Source organism: Osmerus mordax, chromosome 13, assembly GCF_038355195.1.
Source record: "Osmerus mordax isolate fOsmMor3 chromosome 13, fOsmMor3.pri, whole genome shotgun sequence".
Taxonomy (NCBI): Eukaryota; Metazoa; Chordata; class Actinopteri; order Osmeriformes; family Osmeridae; genus Osmerus; species Osmerus mordax.
The window spans coordinates 1,418,929-1,438,727 of NC_090062.1; the positions used below are offsets into that span (position 1 = coordinate 1,418,929).

Sequence of the window (19,799 nt, forward strand, 5' to 3'; positions counted from 1 at the left end):
TAATGGTGTACCATGTTGAAGCAATCAACTTTTATAAACCTTTTTTTGGTGAGTATATTGTGGGGCATTTGTAGGAAGTTATGAGATAGTTCTTCCACATAGTGACAAAGACAATGAATAATATTAAATGTATTTGAGAAACATTTGTTTCTTATGGGTGGCATGTTTGGGCCCATTTCACCATACAGGGAAAACGGTCCCTCAGTATTGCACCAGTGAGAAAAGAGGGAAAGGCTTCAGCTTTTCCACCCCATTGAGGTCTTTGAGCTCGATGACCACCAAGCAGCCAAGCACATCAGCTTTCTGCTTTTTCATCAGCTCACAAGCAGCGTACAGCGTCCCTGGCAGATGAGAAGAACAGACAGGAAGATAAAAAACAAGATTGATGCTCATTGAGGCCTTTTAGGTTGCAGATTGGGCTAATCTGCAACACATGCAGTTGTAAAGCCACAAATGTTTTTGTTCTATCAACATATTTCAGTGAGACCCTCACCTCCAGTTGCTAGCAGGTCGTCAATAAGGAGGACCTTCTGCCCCGCAGACACAGCATCTTCCTGGATCTCAGCCTCTGCCTAGAGGAACACAACATGCAATCGACTGCTACTCTACAGCAACAGTAGGGGCCTCCAACTGTGTTCCTGAGAGCTATCTGCTGTAGGTTTTCACTCCAACACTAATCTAGCACACCTGATTCTATTAATTAGCTGGTTTATCGGGTAATAAGTGTTGAATCAGATCAAATAAGTGTGGTTGGAGCAAAAACCAACAAGCAGGTAGCTCTCCAGGAACAGGGTTGGAGACATTTAAGCTACAGTCACCAGAATGACTGCTGTCACATTTCATTGCACTTCAAGATCTGACAGGCAAAGCAGTCTTAACCATCATCTGTATTTCTCACAGTATCTCCAAGTGCCTTACGAAGACTAGATTACATGAATGGGAGATCACCATTGCCACTGAAAGCTGGGTTTCTTACCTTGCCGTATTCAAGGGTGTAGGACACAGAGACAGTAGGTCCAGGCAGCTTGCCCTTCTTCCTTATGAGAGCAAACCCTACTCCTAACCTCTGGGCCAACAGGGGCCCAAACAGGAACCCTCGTGCATCCAGACCTGCACACCATGGAAACACATCACAACAAGGTCTAACATAACTAGCCCATTATCTGTAATAATTTACCATGCCATATCCAAAACCAACCCCAGAGAAAGTTTACGATTCTGGAACATTGAACCGTCTTGTGAAACAGGTGACACCTTATTTGTGCTACGAGAATGTCCTGTATTTACATTTATAGTTCCAGTGTAGGGCAGGGCTGCGGTTCATTCATGAAGTGAATCCCTCCCACGTGACCTTGTGTCCCCTCTAAAGATGTATGACAGACAAGTCAGACAGCATGAAAATGATCAAAAATGTAATCGCCACAAAGAGTGGAAGTGGCACGAGCACAGGAATATGACAGGGTACCGACATCAATCTTAACCCTTGTGTTCTCTTCGGGTCATTCTGACCCATCAGTCATTATGACCCACCGTCGTATTGCGACAACCTTACCGCATACAAAAACGAAATTAATCATTTTCTATTAACCGTTGGGCTGTCTCAGCCCCCCACATTGCGAAGGTTAAAATAAAATTATTTTTATTTGTTTTTGTATTGGTTAAAATTGGGTAAACACAACAATGGTTCGTTAGGAACCTTTGGGTCATGTGACCCGAAGGCAGCACAAGGGTTAAATGAAGCAACTACAGCAATACGTACTGCATAAATGATAAAAAGGCGTAGGCTACGTAGCGAGGTGAAGTTAGTTTCATATTCGACATTCAACATTCGTCTCACATTCATCTGGAATAATATGTGGAGCTGGCTACAATCCAATGATATTATGTTGCCATCCTTGACAGTAAAGATGATCATGTTTGGATTTTGTTCAAGAACTTGGATTTTGTTCTCAATATTGTGGTCTTATTGGGAAAGTTCTTTTTACACAAATGTACATACTTTAAAACTAAACCTAGCTTGAATCATTGGAAGAATGAGTTAAAATATTCTAGTAAATCCTTAAATCTGATCAAAGACAAGAAAGCTCTTAAAGCTATCTATCAAGGATAATATCTTAAATTAAATTAATATGTAATATTTAGTTTTGTTGTTATGTAGTTTGAAAGTCATTATTATCATTATTTAGTTTTTGGGTGTTGTCTATATTCGTCTATTAGACTTTTTTTCCACAATCGACCAAATTGGCCAAACAAGGTATGTACATTGATCTTAAAGTGTACATAATCTAGCTAGATCGTTTTTATTTTAGCAAGTTTCACAGAAATCTGCAAAAATCGAGGCTCAAGACTGTCATAGCTGACCGTCACGAACAGACAAAAACCGGGCTGGGGCATGTGTTTGCTGCAGCTGGCGTTAATCCTACGAACAAACGCTTCGTAACTGGAAAGTTTTTACTTTTAATTGACGATATTGAACACAGATGTTAAGTAAATTGTCTTTACTCTAAATATCTTCTCCGTTTTCAATTTGAAGCAGTAAATCTAACACAGTAGGAATTCTCCCACGACATCCGCTCGCTCTGCTTTGACTAACAAATATGTTCTCAGTCTACCATACGAGCTAATTTTAGAGCACTTTCGATACAAGATACAGGCCATGTTAGATTTTAATTGTGTGGGCAATGTCGAACAGCAGACAGATTTGAAATATGATCTTTTGTTATGGCCATTCTAGTGACACTACGACTGTCATTATACGGCAAACCAGGTCACATAGCTAGCTACGTTTTTCCAGACATAATATTCGTTACCTAGCTACAAACAAATGCTTCGTAACTGAAGAGTATTTACTTTTTATTGGCGATATTGACAACAGAGGTTAAGGAACTTGTCTTTAATCAACAGATGGTCTCCGTTTTCAATTTGAAGCAGTGGATATGGCTTACTGTAGAAAGTCTCCCATTGCATCCTCTCTCTAGCTTAGCTTCGGCTACAGATGGACGACAATCACTATGCATGCATTATTCATGCCTACGGTGTTAATACAGTCTGTAAAAATACCACTTTGAAACACTTGCAAGATGATCCGCTGGTTAGATGTAGCATGATCTTATTTACTACCCACAATAGTTCAACTTTTTTTGCAGCAGCATTTTAATAAGTTAGCTCCAGGTCCTCTCTAAAATACATTTCAGACCAATTTGAAACCTGAGCAAATGACTTTCTACTAAATGTTCAAATTCTTCTGAATTATTTCTCTTTTTGCATTGTTCTTCTCTTTTCTGTAGTTTTATGCTTTCGTCCAGCTCCTGCCCCTTTCAAAAATACCTTTCGGGCGCTTTGAAGTTTCAGCTTATAACTTTCTACTAAATGTTCACTATTTTCAGCTTTTTTAGCATGGTCAGCTATCCCCATTTTTTTCCTTGTAGGCTTTCTGGACCTGCTCATGGAGCCTGGGCGATTTGGTGCTAAGCATCTTGGCTTTCAGCTTTTTCCTTTCTTCTATTCTTTCCCATGTGCCAGGTGTTAACCATTCTTTATTACCCCTCTTTCTATAGCCCAAGACTTTGGTGGCCGCCCCTACGTTGGACTTTTTGATGTTCTCCCACTTGTCTTGGGTATCCAAGTCTTTGTCCGCAGGGTTGGCCAGAGCACTGAAGCGGTTAAAGCCTACAAGGAAAAGGATAGAGAGGTAAAGAAGAGTGCGAGGAGTGACAACAGGGCCTTTGTTGAGGACTTGGCAGAGAAAGCTGAACGTGCAGCTGCGCAGGGCGAGTTGAGTAAAATGTATAAGATCACAAAGCAACTCACAGGCAAGTACACCAGCCAGCTGGCCCCTGTCAAAGACAAGCAAGGCAACATCCTCACCACTGAGAGTGACTAGATCGCGAGATGGGTTGAGCATTTCCGTGAGGTACTCAACTGCCCAGAGCCAGACGACCCTGCCAACCTTCCACCAGCAGAAACTGTCCTTGACATCAATACCAGCCCCCCAAGTAAGGAAGAGGTCAAACTCGCCATCAAAGCCTTGAATAATGGGAAAGCCGCCGGCATAGACTCTGTCCATGCAGAGATGCTGAAAGCTGACCTTAACACCTCGGTCAAGGTGCTTACTGATCTCTTTAAAGACATCTGGGAGAGGGAAGTAATACCCCAAGACTGGGACAAGGGCCTGATTGTCAAACTCCCCAAGAAAGGAAACCTCCAAAACTGTGACAACTGGAGGGGCATCACCCTGCTGTCAGTACCATCTAAGGCCTCCTGCAGGATTCTACTGGACAGAATTGACGCCGCTATTGACCGGACGCTACGGCAAGAACAGGCAGGGTTCAGGAGAGGAAGGGGCTGCATAGACCAGATCTTTGCTCTGAGGAACATTATTGAGCAGTGCGTAGAATGGAACACCCCCCTGCACATCAGCTTCATCGACTTTCGCAAAGCCTTTGACAGCCTACATCGTGACACCCTATGGAAGATGGTTAGGGCCTATGGAGTCCCCCCAAAACTGGTCACTCTCATAGGGCTGTTCTACCGCCACTTTGAATGCAGCGTCATTGTTAGTGGTGAGCCATCCACATGGTTCACTGTGGAGTCTGGTGTGCGGCAAGGGTGTACTATTTCCCCCATTCTCTTCCTGATTGCCATAGACTGGGTCATGCGGAATACAATTGACAGACCCAGGGGTATCCAGTGGACTTTGTTCTCCCAACTTGAAGACCTAGATTTTGTCGATGATCTTGCTGTCCTTGCACCAAAGCACATTCACCTGCAGGAGAAAACTGACAGACTGAACAAATTTGCCCAACAGGTAGGGCTGAACATAAATGCACCCAAAACCCAAGTGATGTGCATCAATGCCACCCCAGATGCACCAATCACAGTGAACGGGCACGCTCTTGACTATGCTGAGGAATTTACATACTTGGGAAGCCTCGTCAGCAAAAACAACTCTGCACAAAAATATATTAGAGCAAGACTCGGAAAGGCACAGGGTGCTTTTGCTAGGCTACACTCCATCTGGAAGTCTAAGCAATACAGCTTAACCGTTGTGTTATCTTCGGGTCATTCTGACCCATCAGTCATTGTGATACACCGTCGTATTGCGACAAATTTACCTCATACAAAAACAAAATGAAGCATTTTCTTTTAACTGTCGGGCTGTCTCAGACCCCCCACATTGTAATGGTTAAAAGAAAATTATTTTTATTTGTTTTTGTATTGGGTAAAATTGGGTAAACACAACGATGGTTCGTTATGAACCTTTAGGTCATGTGACCCGAAGGCAGCACGAGGGTTAAGAACAAAGGTCCGACTCTACAACAGTAACGTAAAATCTGTGTTGTTGTACTGTGCTGGCGAGTAGCATCCTACGACATGAAAAATGTCGAAGCCTTCCATAATGGATGCCTCAGGAAACTCTGTCGAATCTTCTGGCCTGAGAAAATAACCAATGCACATCTATACAAGAAGACAAGTGCAACAGTGTGGTGCTAGAGATCAAACGCCGCCGACTCAAATGGCTCGGACATGTTCTCAGGATGGACCAGGACCGCATCCCCAAGATCGCCCTACGATGGACTCCACCTGGGAAAAGGAAGCAAGGCCGGCCCAAGAACACCTGGTGGCGAACGGTGACAGCGGAGCTGAAGGAGATGAACCTAACCTGGGGAGAGGCACAGCATGCGGCACAAGACAGGTCCAGATGGAGGCAGATCATCGAAGCCTTATGTCCCATTAGGGACGAAGAGGATTAGTAGTAGCTATCCCCATTCAGGTTTTCGGCATTCTCACTGCTGTTTCGCAGGAACAGCCTTTTCTAGTTAGTTATGCGATTACTCAATAAGCGCGTCTACATGATTCTTTTTATTAATCGTTGTATGCTCCACGGACAAAACTTGCACCATCATCCTTCAGCAACAAAGTGTCGCCGTGTCTTCCTGTATCGGCCCTACTGCTGTATGTTTCATTCAATCAACACATTGAATCCTACTAAGAAAGCCGAGTAAACGCAGTCAATGCACACATCTGCTACTGCTATTACTACTATAATTTCAGCTGTTAAGACTATAATATTCTTTTTATGACTAGCTAGCCTAGGCCTACTTCTTCTTCTGTTTAACAGTTCAGCTTTCAGCTTCTCCCGCATTGTATTTCAGCTCTTAGCGTTGTTAGATGATGCAGTTCAGTTTCCACACTGCCTCTTTAGTGTGACTCACACATTTTTGACATTCATTTCAGCTTACATTTACATTTAGTCATTTAGCAAACGCTCTTATCCAGAGCGACTTACAGTAAGTACAGGGACATTCCCCCGAGGCAAGCAGGGTGAAGTGCCTTGCCCAAGGACACAACGTCAGTTAGCATGACCGAGAATCGAACTGGCAACCTTCGGATTACTAGCCCGATTCCCTCACCGCTCAGCCACCTGACTCCCCTTGCGGGTATTTTCTCATTTCTGTATTTTGTGCAATTTAAGAAAAATAATTTCATCTTTCAGCATTCCAACGCATTTTCAGCAGGAAATGCCTTTCTAGTTCTGCATACTTATTTTTTTATTTTTTTCCTCCCACTTTTTTCCGTCGCCTTTTTTCACACCGTTTAAGCTAGAAACACCGTTCAAACTTCATTTGATAGAGTCTGAACTGCTCTAGTGTGCTATTACTTTTCTCATTGATAACTTTAAAAGTTTTTAAGGTACTAAAGTTTAAAGTGCTAAAAAAAATGAATGAGTTTCAATGGTTCAGAATGTTCAAGTCAAATTCAATTGTGACGTCATGCACTGACAGAACTGTTTCGCACCGCGTCAATTTTTGACACTTTAACAATTTCCTGCCTGAATATTCTGACTTTTTCAAATAATATACCTGAACTGTTTATACCATTTTGAAGACAAGATTTAGGGCTTTTTAATGATGTAAATATTTATATGATTATGTTAGGCAAATCATCCTTTATCAAGACGATTTCACGGAGCCATTCTGACAAAAGTCTTCTCCGTCTGCATTACTTTTTTTTAGAAAACCTAATTTTTAACCACTTTCACTACAAGATAGAGGATAAATTAGAGCGTATGAAATGTGCGTACTTTTGTCGTGAATTCAGAACAGCAGGCAGATTTAAGATAGACTATTTTGTTTAAAAGTTATGACCACTGAAGTGATGAGTGGGATAATTCCAAGCTAGTGCGATGACTCTCCATAACTAAAAACGGTTCTACTTTTTTCCACAATCGACCAAATTGGCCAAACAAGGTATGTACATTAGGCTTAAAGTGTACATAATCTAGCTAGATTATTTTTCTTTAAGAAAGTTTCACAGAAATCTGCAAAAATTGAGGCTCAACACTGTCATATCCAACTGTCACGAACAGCCAAACCTGGGTCACGAAAGGTTTACTGCAACTGGCATTACTACGAACAAAAGCTTCGTAACTGAAAAGTTTTTACTTTTAGTTTACGATATTGAACACAGACGTTAAGAAACTTGTCTTTACTCTAAATATATTCTCCGTTTTCAATTTGAAGCAGTAAATCTAACACAGTAGGAATTCTCCCACGACATCCGCTCGCTCCGGTTTGACAAATATGTTTTCTCAGTCCACCAAACATTAGACAAGCTAATTTTCGAGCACTTTCAATACAAGATACGAGTGGTTAGGGAATCGGGCTAGTAATCTGAAGGTTTCCAGTTCGATTCCTGGCCGTGCCAAATGATGTTGTGTCCTTGGGCAAGGCACTTCACCCTACTTGCCTCGGGGGAATGTCCCTGTACTTACTGTAAGTCGGTCTGGATAAGAGCGTCTGCTAAATGACTAAATGTAAATGTAAATGTAAGATACAGGCCATGTTAGAGTTGATATATATACATAATTGTGTGGGCAATGTAGAACAGCAGACAAATTTGAAATATGATCTTTTGTTTTAAAGTTATGGCCATTCTAGTGATGAGTGCTTACAACGCTAGCTACGACTGTCATCATACAGTACTAGTGTAGCTGCCATAGAACGGCGAAACTAGCTACGTCTATCGTTCGTTACCTACAAACAAATGCTTCGTAACAGTATTTACATTTTATCGGCGATATTGACAACAGAGGTTAAGGAACTTGTCTTTAAATCAAAAGATCGTCTCCGTTTTCAATTTGAAGCAGTATCTAGCTTACTGTAGGAATCTCCCATTACATCCTCTCTAGCTTCTTCGACTAAAGATGGACGACAATGACGATGCATGTATTATTCACGCCTACGGTAAGTAAGTAAGTAAGACTTTATTTATATAGCACATTTCATACAAGAATTGTAGCTCAAGGTGCTTTACATAAAATCAATAAAAACAATAATACAAGTGATAAATAATTCAAACAATAATAAAAATCCCAATAAGATCTCTGTTCAAGAGAGAAAACAACTTTAAAAAGTAGGAAAACCCTTTTGAGATAAAATTACTTAAATGCTTCGGTAAAAAGGTAGGTTTTAAGCTGTCTTTTAAAAATGTCTAGAGTATTAGCTTCCCTAATATTTATGGGTAATTTGTTCCATAGTTTTGGGGCGTAATTGACAAAGGCCGAATCACCAATCTTCTTATGACTGCTTCTGGTGACCTCTAATAGGCCTGCATTTGATGATCGCAGTGTTCTAGCTGGTGTGTAGTTTATAAAGGAGTTAGCAATGTAGCTAGGTCCTTGTCCGTGTAGAGCTTTGTATGTTAGGAAAAGGACCTTAAAGTCAATTCTGAAGGTAACAGGGAGCCAGTGTAAAGTAGCTAGGACAGGACTAATGTGTTCTCTCCTTTTAGTTTTGGTTAATAATCTAGTTGCAGAATTTTGAATGAGCTGTAGTCTTTCAGTGGTTTTCTTGGGAAGACCAGTGAAAAGTGCGTTACAGTAGTCCAGCCGGCTGGATATAAAAGCATGAATTAACTTCTCTGCATCATTTTGGTTTATGAATGGTCGTACCTTTGCTATATTCCTCAGGTGAAAGAAAGCTGTTTTGGTCACTTTATTAATGTGAGAGTTGAAATTCAAATCTGAGTCCAGGATTACGCCGAGACTCGTCACCTCTGGTTTAAGACGGGGTTAAGCCTCCAAGATTCTTAATAAGCATCTCTCTTTTGGATTTGGGGCCACATAGTAGGACTTCGGTTTTGTCTTCATTTAATTTAAGAAAGTTATCATTCATCCATTTGTTTATTGCCAACAGGCAGTTGGTAATGGAATTGATGGCCGTTGCATCGTTGGGTTCAGTGGATATATATAGTTGTGTGTCATCCGCATAGCTATGGAAATCTATGTTATGTTCTCTGATTATGTCGCCGAGTGGTAACATATAAAGAGAAAAAAGTAATGGACCTAAGCAGCTTCCTTGAGCAACCCCGTAGCAGTTCTCATGTTTCTTGGACCTATGGTCACCTAAACTAACATAAAACTTCCTTCCTGTGATATATGATTTCAGCCAGTTCAATACACTATCCGTGAACCCAATAAGCTTTTCCAGTCTATTGATTAGGATGTCGTGATCAATTGTATCAAATGCTGCACTGAGATCTAGCAGGATAAGGATAGAGACTTTATTTGCATCAGAGTTTAGTCTGAGGTTGCTAATTATTTTGGTGAGAGCAGTTTCAGTACTGTGATATTTCCTGAAACCTGACTGCGAGACTTCCAGGATGTTATTTTCTTCAAGAAAAGAATTTAATTGGACTAAAACTATCTTTTCCAGTACTTTACTAATAAATGGGAGGTTTGATATTGGTCTGTAATTTGCAAGTAGACTGTTATCCAATTTGGGTTTCTTTAATAGGGGCTTTACAACAGCTGTTTTGAAGGCATCTGGGAAGACGCCAGTTCTAAGGGATGTGTTTATAATCTCTAGCACCGGACCTGAGACACTATCAAACACTCGCTTAAAGAATGTTGTGGGTATAGGATCAATATCTGAGGTTGTGGAGTTAGATTCGCTGACAATTTTGGAAAGTTCACTAAGTGTGATACAGGTAAATGTGCTCATGGTTATGTTGCAGAATCTACTGATGTCAGTTTCGACCCCACTATTAATAATACTCGCTCTAATCAAAGTTATTTTGTTCTTGAAGAACAAAGCAAGCTCTTCACATTTAACTGCTGAGGATGGAGGTGGGGCAGGGACAGTGTTTAGCAGCTGGTCAATGGTGGAGAAAAGAACTCTGGAATTTCTGGCATTTTCTGTAATAATGTTGGAGAAATATTCTCTCCTTGCTAGACGGATGGTTTTGTTAAAGGTGGTTAGTGTATCTTTGTAGATATTGTAGTGAATAGTGATCTTTGTTTTCCTCCATTTTCTCTCTGCTGCACGGCATTTTCTTTTCGTTTCACTAACATTTTTATTTCTCAGCCATGGGGAGGTTCTGCTTGTGCACTTCTTTTTGGTTTTCAGTGGTGCAACAGAGTCTAACACAGATAATAGTGCATCATTGAGGTTCTCTACCATTTCATTCAGAGAGCAATCATGGTAAGTCGGCTCATATAGAGCAAATTGTTCAGAAAATGTCATCATAGCTGTATCGTCTAAATATCTTCTATGGACTAAGAATTCTTTTATATTTTTTTGTTAGGATAATTTCCACATTAAAAAGTATATAATGATGGTCTGAGAGGGGTAGAACAGTTATTGAAATATTATTGATATTTAGTCCAGTTGTTATCACTAGATCTAGTGTGTTTCCGTGCCGGTGTGTTGGGTCTGTTATGTGTTGAGTTAGATTGAAACTGTCAAGGAGATTTAAGAGCTCAATAGTTCTTGGGTCTGCTTTTTTATTTACTTGGATATTTAAGTCTCCGTTTAAAACTACTTTGTCATATCTAGTGACACAGTGATAATAGTTCAGAGAATTCTTGTATGAATATTGGCGAGTGCTTGGGTGGCCGATATATAATAACAAAAAGTATGGATTCGGTTTTGAGCTCTATAGCAAGATATTCATATGATGTGAATTCACCTAGCTCAGTGATTTTGAACAACAGTTTAGAGGAGAAAATAGCTGCGACTCCTCCACCTTTTTTTGATGTCCTTGAAACTTGGTGAAAGCTGTAATCAGGCGGACACGCTTCTATCAAAGTTGCTGTTGCCGTGTCATTGTTTAGCCAGGTTTCTGTTAGACAGATGCAGTCTAAGTTGTTTTCTTTGACCAGATCATTAACTAGGAATGTTTTGTTATTTAGTGATCTAACATTTAGAAGGGCCAGTTTCATCTGTGGGGTATTAACAGATAAAACATGGGTAGATAAATCTGTTGGAAGAATATGGATAGTTCTGTGACTTCTAACACTAGTTTCAGGTTTGTAACCATGCATTTTACCATGCCATTTTCTGTTTGTGATGATGACCGGTATGTCCAATGAAATAGCATGGTGGCTGTCCTAGCGTAGCTTTTCTTTGGGAAAGTCTCTGTCACTGAGCTGTTCCATCACAAGGGAATTTATCCGGAGGGTGCAGATCTGTGCAGGGCCCATGTCCTTGCAGGAGGCTGTTTGAATGTTCTGTTCTGTTCCATGGGAGGTTGTTTGGGATGTGTCAGTCAGCTTAGACACAACAGGGATAGGGAGAGAAGCTTGATTTGTGGTCAGGAGCACGTGATTGATGTTTGCTGTTAGTAGTCGAGATCCTCTACGGTTTGGGTGGAGTCCGTCAGCTTGAAAACGGTCTGCACAGTTCCAGAACACATTGAAGTTATCGATAAATCTCAGTTTGTGTGTCAGACAGACGCCAACCATGTGTTGAAGGATAGTAGTCGACTGAAGGCTTCTTTTCCTCTGCGAAAGCATGCAATCGGTCCACTGATGAATACATCTTGATATCTGTTAAGTGTGTTCAGTAGCTGGGTGAAATGTTTTTTAAGTATCTCAGTGCCAGTTTTCTTGTGTAGGATATCAAACGAGCCAGTGTGGATGATAATCTTAGGGTTGTTTGGTTTATTGTTGAGGATTGTTTGTACCTCTGAGGACAGTTCCTCGACAGATGTGTTGCTAAGACAAATATTTTCTGTCTTTGCCAGTTTAACATGTGCTGTCATGGCATCTCCAATCAAGATAGTGGCCATATGTGGTGTTGTGTTTGCATTTCTAACGTTTGCCTTATCAGTAGCTGCGGGGCCAGTTCTTATCTTATTTGGGTTAGCAATGATAGGACCTTGTGCTAGACCAAGGTTAGACACTGCGTTAGTGCTAGCAGTAGATTCTATAGTGCTAGCAGTGTTAGCTCCTCTAAGTGTTGATGGGCTGTGGGTAGTCTTAGCATACCTTGGATCTTGATAATCCTGTGATATTGTTGTCTGATTAGGCTTGATAGGGGGTCGAACAGCGCCCCGAGTGGTCCGAGAGGGGCTTGGAGTGAAATGGGGGACTCCCGGTCGCAGCAGACGATGATGTGTTGGATTTGCATGTGTGTAGTAGCTACCATCATGGTGTGTCGGCGATCTGGGCCCTTCATGTTTGTTAGCTGCGTGGCTAGCACTCCTGTGCCTCTTCGCCTTGGATTCCACACACAAGGGAGAGAAAGTTCCCAGTGGTTCAAAACTGTTTCTGAGTGTGACAGGAGGAGAGGTGATGCGGGAAGAGTTTCTGCCTCGCTTTTTTTGCTGTTTATCCTTGGTGACAGTCCCATCTCTGATGAAGGTAGAAGCGGCGCTAGGCCTCTTTGGTTTAGCGCCGAGAGCAGGCCATGACTCATCCGGTCCAACGGCCGGTGGAGAGAAAGCTGGTTCCAAGGGTGGCTCATTGGCAGGTAGCTTAGCCTCCGGGCTAGGTAGCATGGAATCTATGAAGTCTTCGGTCTCTCTGATATCTAAGAGGGTTCTGACTCTTAGCTCCAGTTCGACTATCCTCTGAGTAAGTTGTTTGCAGTCATTACAAGCCATAGTTCTACAGGGAACAAGCTTTAGTTGGCTTGCCTGTGGTCAGTCTTGGAGGGAAGCCAAAAATACTTCTGTCCTCCTTGGGCTTCAGTCCTCTCAGGTTGTTCCTTTTTGTAGTATTTGATTTTGAGTAATATCTTCAAAAACTATCCAAATGATTGAAACTTCAGAGCATTTCTCCGTGAATAACTAGACAATACGATAGAAGCCAAGCAGGGAAGCAAGCAGGGAAGGTCAGGGGGAGGAGAGGGAAAGAAAATGCGACTGCCTTCGTTGAGAGCGTGTTCGTTGAGCACGGTGTTAATACAGTCTGTAAAAATACCACTTTGACACACTTGCAAGAAATGATCCGCTGGCTAGATGTAGCATGATCTTATTTACCACCCACAATAGTTCTGCTTTTTTTGCAGCAGAATTCTGAGTTAGAGTAGCTAGCTTTTCCAGTTGCACAACAAAGTCACAATGTGACGAGATTGAATTTTAAAAAACTCACCAGGGACAACGACAACATCGGCAACCCTGCACTATGGATTATTATTTTGATGTCATCTTTAAATTAAGTGTCTGAACAGGACTGGTTGTGCAGGCACACATGATTAGTTTCTCTTTCATCTTGAACCTAAAACCTAGATTCTAGGTTAGAAATGTTGACAATGACCAACAGTTGCTACGTTACAAGAAACAAGGAACCAATCCGATTGGCCAACGCTCTTCACTGTTCCACTGTTCAAACTTTTTTCTGTTTCTACATTGTTCAATTATTAATACTTTTCAGAATGGGTTTTATTCGCCAAGAAACATCACACAGACAAGGAATTTACTGTGGCAGGAAGGTGCACACATTAAACATATAAGAATCTTAAATAAGAAGTGTACAAGTCTAACTAATATTAAGGTTTAAAAATGTAAAAGGTTTAGAATTAAATAAAATGGCTCTAACATAACGCTTTAACCCTTGTGTTCTCTTCGGGTCATTCTGACCCATCAGTCATTGTTACCCACTGTCATATTGCGACAACTTTACTGCATACAAAAACAAAGTGAAGCATTTTCTTTTAACCGTCGGGCTGTCTCAGACCCCCCACATTGATACGGTTAAAAGAAAATTATTTGTATTTGTTTTTGTATTGGGTAAAATTGGGTAAACACAACGATGGTTCGTTATGAACCTTTGGGTCATGTGACCTGAATGCAGCACAAGGGTTAACATTCATGAAATTAAATAAGATACCCTTTTCATCACTCTTTTTTCTCCTTTTTCAACCGTGAGAAAATATTGCAATGCATAACAATGACAGATATACTTTTAACACCATTTTGGTTTCAAAGCAACACTTTTTTTCACGTTCATTGTGCTGACATACTTTTGTCTGCTATGATATTGATAACTGTTAAGCAATATACTATTCATCACTATATTTGCTCATTTTTCTAACTTCAAACTTTTTTCTGTTTCTCAAACTTTTTTCTGTTTCTCAATCTTTCATTCTTTAATACTTTTAACTAGTGGTGGGCCGTTATCGGCGTTAACGTGAGACTCTTATCGGGCGATAAAAAAATATCGCCGTTAATCTATTCTCAAAGTTGGGTTGGGAGCTGGGTCTGTACTACGCAAGCTATAATGACTTTCACCTTGATATTTTAGCGCGGATGTATACCTAGCCGAATTGCACTGTAGAGGGCGAGAACGAGTCTTTGAACCTGTGTGTATGCTTTGTGTATGAAATTATCACATCAAACGTAACGTGCTAACATGGATGCAGCTATGAAGCCGCCTGGTTTGCTTCAGGGAAAATGTATTTTTAAGAAGCTTCCCAATGGAAACCTCGACAAGACTAAGGTTGTTTGCACCTTGTGCTATGCGGAATTAGTTTACTGTAGGAGTTCTTCCAGTCTCAAATACCACCTAAACGCAAAGCTTCCCTTAGCTAATGCGGAAGATGCCGGGCCAAGCACTGATGTAGCGCAGGGGAAGGGTCGTCAAACTACTGTTTGAGTGCAACCGAGGCAAGCCCGTCAGCACAGCTCTATCAGCCAAGCTAACTAATCTAATAAACAGTTAATAAACACAAGTACATCTTATTGAACATAATTTATTTTCATCACCAATTATATAGAACAGCGTTCTCAAGCAGTTTGTGATGCATTTTGGAAACAGGAGATGAGCCCCTGGTCTAATGCGCCACCTGGCTTGAGAAACCCGTTCTCAAAGACTTACTTTTAGTCATTATTTGGGTAGCACACATTCTGAATGCCTTCGGTGGAATTCAAATGAGCCATTTAATTACGCCAAACTTACAGTGAGATTAATCTAGATTAAAAAAATTAATCTATGCCCACCACTACTTTTAACGATGAAAAATGTATGAAAGTCAATAAGATACAAACACTCTTTTCATCACTTTTTTTCTCCATTTTCAACAGTAAGAAAATATCGCAATGCATAACAATGACAGATATACTTTTAACACTTTCTCACCATTTTCTTTTTAAAGCACATACCTCTTTTAAATTTTTTGTAAAACCTTCTTCACTATTCAAGCCATCAAAACAATCGTTTCAACTGCTTTCAGCAAACACACGCATTTTCTTCAGGAAATGTACCTTTCTAGTTTAAATAAACATTTAATAACATTTAAACATTGAAAGCATGCAGCCAAGGAGCTCTTCCCCTTTATTACTTAGTTATCAACTGTTTGATAAATGTAATCTAATCTTATATAAAAGCATAATATAAGTAACAGCTAGCTGGCGTCAGTTACTTGTAAAATGCATAGATAATGTTTAAAGATCCCACGACATGCTGTTTTTGGATGCTTTTATATAGGCCTTAGTGGTCCCCTAATACTGTTTCTGAAGTCTCTTTCCCGAAATTCAGCCTTGATGCAGAATTACAGCCAATACAAGCAGTACCACAATGAGCTTTCCTCAGGACATGCCGTTTCTGTGTCTGTAGTTTTAAATGCTATGAGGAAGAAAGAGGCGGAGCTAACTGCCATGTCTTGAGGAAAAAACAATGTCGCTCTCGCACGGTGTAGCTAATTTTTTTTATTGGTGGGCCAATATTCTGCCTGTTTTGTGATATACAGTTAGGTCCATAAGTATTTGGACATTGACACAATTTTCATCATTTTGGCTCTGTATACCACCACAATGGATTTGAAATGAAACAATCAAGATGTGCTTTAAGTGCAGACTTTCAGCTTTAATTTCAGGGTATTTACATCCAAATCAGGTGAACGGTGTAGGAATTACAACACATTTTATATGTGGCCCCCCCACCTTTTTATGGGACCAAAAATAATTGGACAAACTAACATAATCATAAATCTAATTGTCACTTTTAATACTTGGTTGCAAATCCTTTGCAGTCAATGACAGCCTGAAGTCTGGAACCCATAGACATCACCAGACGCTGGGTTTCGTCCCTGATGATGCTCTGCCAGGCCTCTACTGCAACTGTCTTCAGTTCCTGCTTGTTCTTGGGGCATTTTCCCTTCAGTTTTGTCTTTAGCAAGTGAAATGCATGCTCAATTGGATTTAGGTCAGGTGATTGACTTGGCCATTGCAGAACATTCCACTTCTTTGCCTTAAAAAACTCTTTGGTTGCTTTCGCAGTATGCTTCGGGTCATTGTCCATCTGCACTGTGAAGCGCCGTCGTATGAGTTCTGAAGCATTTGGCTGAATCTGAGCAGATAATATTGCCCGAAACACTTCAGAATTCATCCTACTGCTTTTGTCAGCAGTCACATCATCGATAAATACAAGGGAACCAGTTCCATTGGCAGCCATACATGCCCACGCCATAACACTACCTCCACCATGCTTCACTGATGAGGTGGTATGCTTTGGATCATGAGCAGTTCCTTCCCTTCTCCATACTCTTCTCTTCCCATCATTCTGGTACAAGTTGATCTTGGTCTCATCTGTCCATAGGATGTTGTTCCAGAACTGTACAGGCTCTTTTAGATGTTTTTTGGAAAACTCTAATCTGGTCTTCCTGTTTTTGAGACTCACCAATGGTTTACATCTTGTGGTGAACCCTCTGTATTTACTCTGGCGAAGTCTTCTCTTAATTGTTGACTTTGACACAGATACGCCTACCTCCTGGAGAGTGTTCTTGATCTGGCCAACTGTTGTGAAGGGGTTTTTCTTCACCAGGGAAATAATTCTTCTGTCATCCACCACAGTTGTTTTCCGTGGTCTTCCGGGTCTTTTGGTGTTGCTGAGCTCACCAGTGCGTTCTTTCTTTTTAAGAATGTACCAAACAGTTGATTTGGCCACACCTAATGTTTTTGCTATCTCTCTGATAGGTTTGTTTTGATTTTTCAGCCTAACGATGGCTTGCTTCACTGATGGTGACAGCTCTTTGGACTTCATATTGAGAGTTGACAGCAACAGATTCCAAACACAAATGCCATACTTGAAATGAACTCTAGACCTTTTATCTGCTCCTTGTCAATGAAATAACGAACTCCCTTTATGAGGGAATAACATACACCTGGCCATGGAACAGCTGAGCAGCCAATTGTCCAATTACTTTTGGTCCCTTAAAAAGGGGGGGGCCACATATAAAATGTATTGTAATTCCTACACCGTTCACCTGATTTGGATGTAAATACCCTGAAATTAAAGCTGAAAGTCTGCACTTAAAGCACATCTTGATTGTTTCATTTCAAATCCATTGTGGTGTGGTATACAGAGCCAAAATGATGAAAATTGTGTCAATGTCCAAATACTTATGGACCTAACTGTACATGCCTAAAAAGTGCCTAATATTTCTATACTGAAATAATATGGAGGGAGTCAGGTGGCTGAGCGGTGAGGGAAGCGGGCTAGTAATCTGAATGTCCCTGTACTTACTGTAAGTCGCTCTGGTTAAGAGCGTCTGCTAAATGACTAAATGTAAATGTCTCTACATGATATAGTTTTGGAGTGGAACATCTGTTGACTGAATATTTTCTTTGTTTTGTCTATTCACTTGTAATACTGTACCTTGACCTTCATGCCAGAGGGAGATATGTTGTTATTATCACTGTGTTTGGCCTGGTCATTATTGTTTTGAAAGTATTTAGAGACTCTCCAATCAGCTAGTTGCTTTATAGTTGCACATTTCTAGCCTAAACTGATAGTCATGCAGTTCCAATGGAGACATAAACTGGGAGCCATGCATCAGGTTGTGCTCTACTGAACATTCTTGTATACAGTTTCTATTCTCTGGAACATACTTCATTTTCCAATCTAGGGGGGCTGGTGCTGTCTAGGCGTCACATCAAAAACTATTTTGTTTGCGTAACTGCTGCACTAATTCACACTTGACTGGTGGGGACCTCACCCTTACTGTTATTGTAACTGTTATTTATCCCTTTGCATTCTCTAACTATACTTTCTTCCCTCTGTTGCTCACCTCCCCTGTGGTGTGGGGGGGTTGAGCTGTCAACATCGACCTGGTCGCTGGTGTGACAATGTTGGACCCATGTGGACTTTGGTCTCCTATGACGGACCACACAGAGTTCCTGGTCCCTCCCTGTCCATCTCCCTGGCTGTCCTGTGATGCATTTGGTGGAAAGCATATTGATATAAAAAGCAAATACACGTTGGTTATCCTGTCACAATCAAACCACAGACTAGTTCCTGGTTTACCTGCAGCTGTGTGGCCATTGGTCAAAATTTAGTTTAGCACAGCTCTAATGCTATTTTCAGTGATTAGCAATTTGTTTCTTTTTAAAAATAAAACGTTTATTGAAAAATTTAAGGGTGTGGAAGTATGCCAGGCATTATTAGAATAAACTAGTGTCAATTTGGGAGTATTTAACACAACATTGAAAAAGTAGTAAGATTGTCAAGGATTTCATGCTATTTTCAGAGATAAGCGATTTTCAATCATTAAAAAAAATATTAATTGAAAAAGTAAAGGGTGTATGCCAGGCATACATAGAGTAATCTGGTGTCCGTTTGAGGTTTTATATTTATAGAAATATTATAAGACTCATAAGAATCTTATTATAAGATATAAGAATCTCTATTATAAGAAGAATTTTTCAAAATGGTACAGGTAGTTTCAACCCGGTGCCTAACCCGACGCTGCAAACTAGCGTTTCCCGAATGTGAGACGAATGTTGAATGTCAAATATGAAACTAACTTCACCTCTCTACGCTAACGGACAGTATCGTGGGTAGTAATCTGATCACTAGCTGTGACTACATTTTTGACTGATCACTCACCCACCATTAGCTCCACCTGCGGGTATGTCATTCTCACATGGTCCTCAAAGAGATCGATCACTGCAGTCAGAGCCCTCGGGTTCTTCAGGATAGGACTAATGTCTCTGTAAAAAAGAACACGTGAAAATACGTCATAGCTAGTTAGCCCGTCTCTGTACATGGACTGCACATCACTGTTAATACCAGCGCAAGGTAGCACAAAATGAGTGGAGCTAAAAGGACCAACAGGAGTGAAACATTTCTAACCCTTCCCAACGATCTTATCTTTGGATGCATTTTGTAGCTATAGTATAGTATACAGGATATGGTAGTACGCCAAATGATGTTGTATAAATACAGGAAAAACGACATATTCTGTGTATTCACTGAACTTTAACTCCTCTGGCGGTGGAGGGCACAACAACTTTCCATTCTTAGCGTCCCGAGGAAGGAAAGTTCACGACGCTACTACTAGCTAGCCATTTGTGAAATAATGTAGTCCAAGAAGCGTAGACTCGACTACCTGAAAAGTATTCCTTCACTTGGAAAATCAGGAAATGGCCTGATGTTCTTGGTCACCAACTCCAGTTTTAATTTTGTCGTACTCTCTGCCATGTTGTTTCCATGTGACGAGTCTTTAACAGAAGGTTGCCAGGTACTTTTGATCTATCCCTCTTTCAAGTCGCCTAAACCCTCTCAAAGACTCAAT

General features: G+C 40.8%; 1 protein-coding gene across 2 annotated transcripts; it reads right to left on the reverse strand.

Moving 5' to 3' along the window:
• Positions 1 to 8: 8 nt before the first annotated feature.
• Positions 9 to 19,748, reverse strand: aprt (adenine phosphoribosyltransferase). Of its 2 annotated transcripts, XM_067249185.1 has the most exons (6): positions 19,614 to 19,748; positions 19,112 to 19,215; positions 18,294 to 18,434; positions 977 to 1,110; positions 494 to 572; positions 9 to 341 (listed from the first exon to the last, which is right to left on the reverse strand). In XM_067249185.1, exons 1-6 carry the CDS (start codon positions 19,703 to 19,705, stop codon positions 202 to 204), a joined length of 690 nt encoding a protein of 229 aa, XP_067105286.1. In that variant the 5' UTR covers positions 19,706 to 19,748; the 3' UTR covers positions 9 to 201. The 2 variants fall into 2 exon arrangements, with proteins under 2 accessions (XP_067105286.1, XP_067105287.1); XM_067249186.1 differs by lacking the exon at positions 18,294 to 18,434.
• Positions 19,749 to 19,799: the final 51 nt, after the last annotated feature.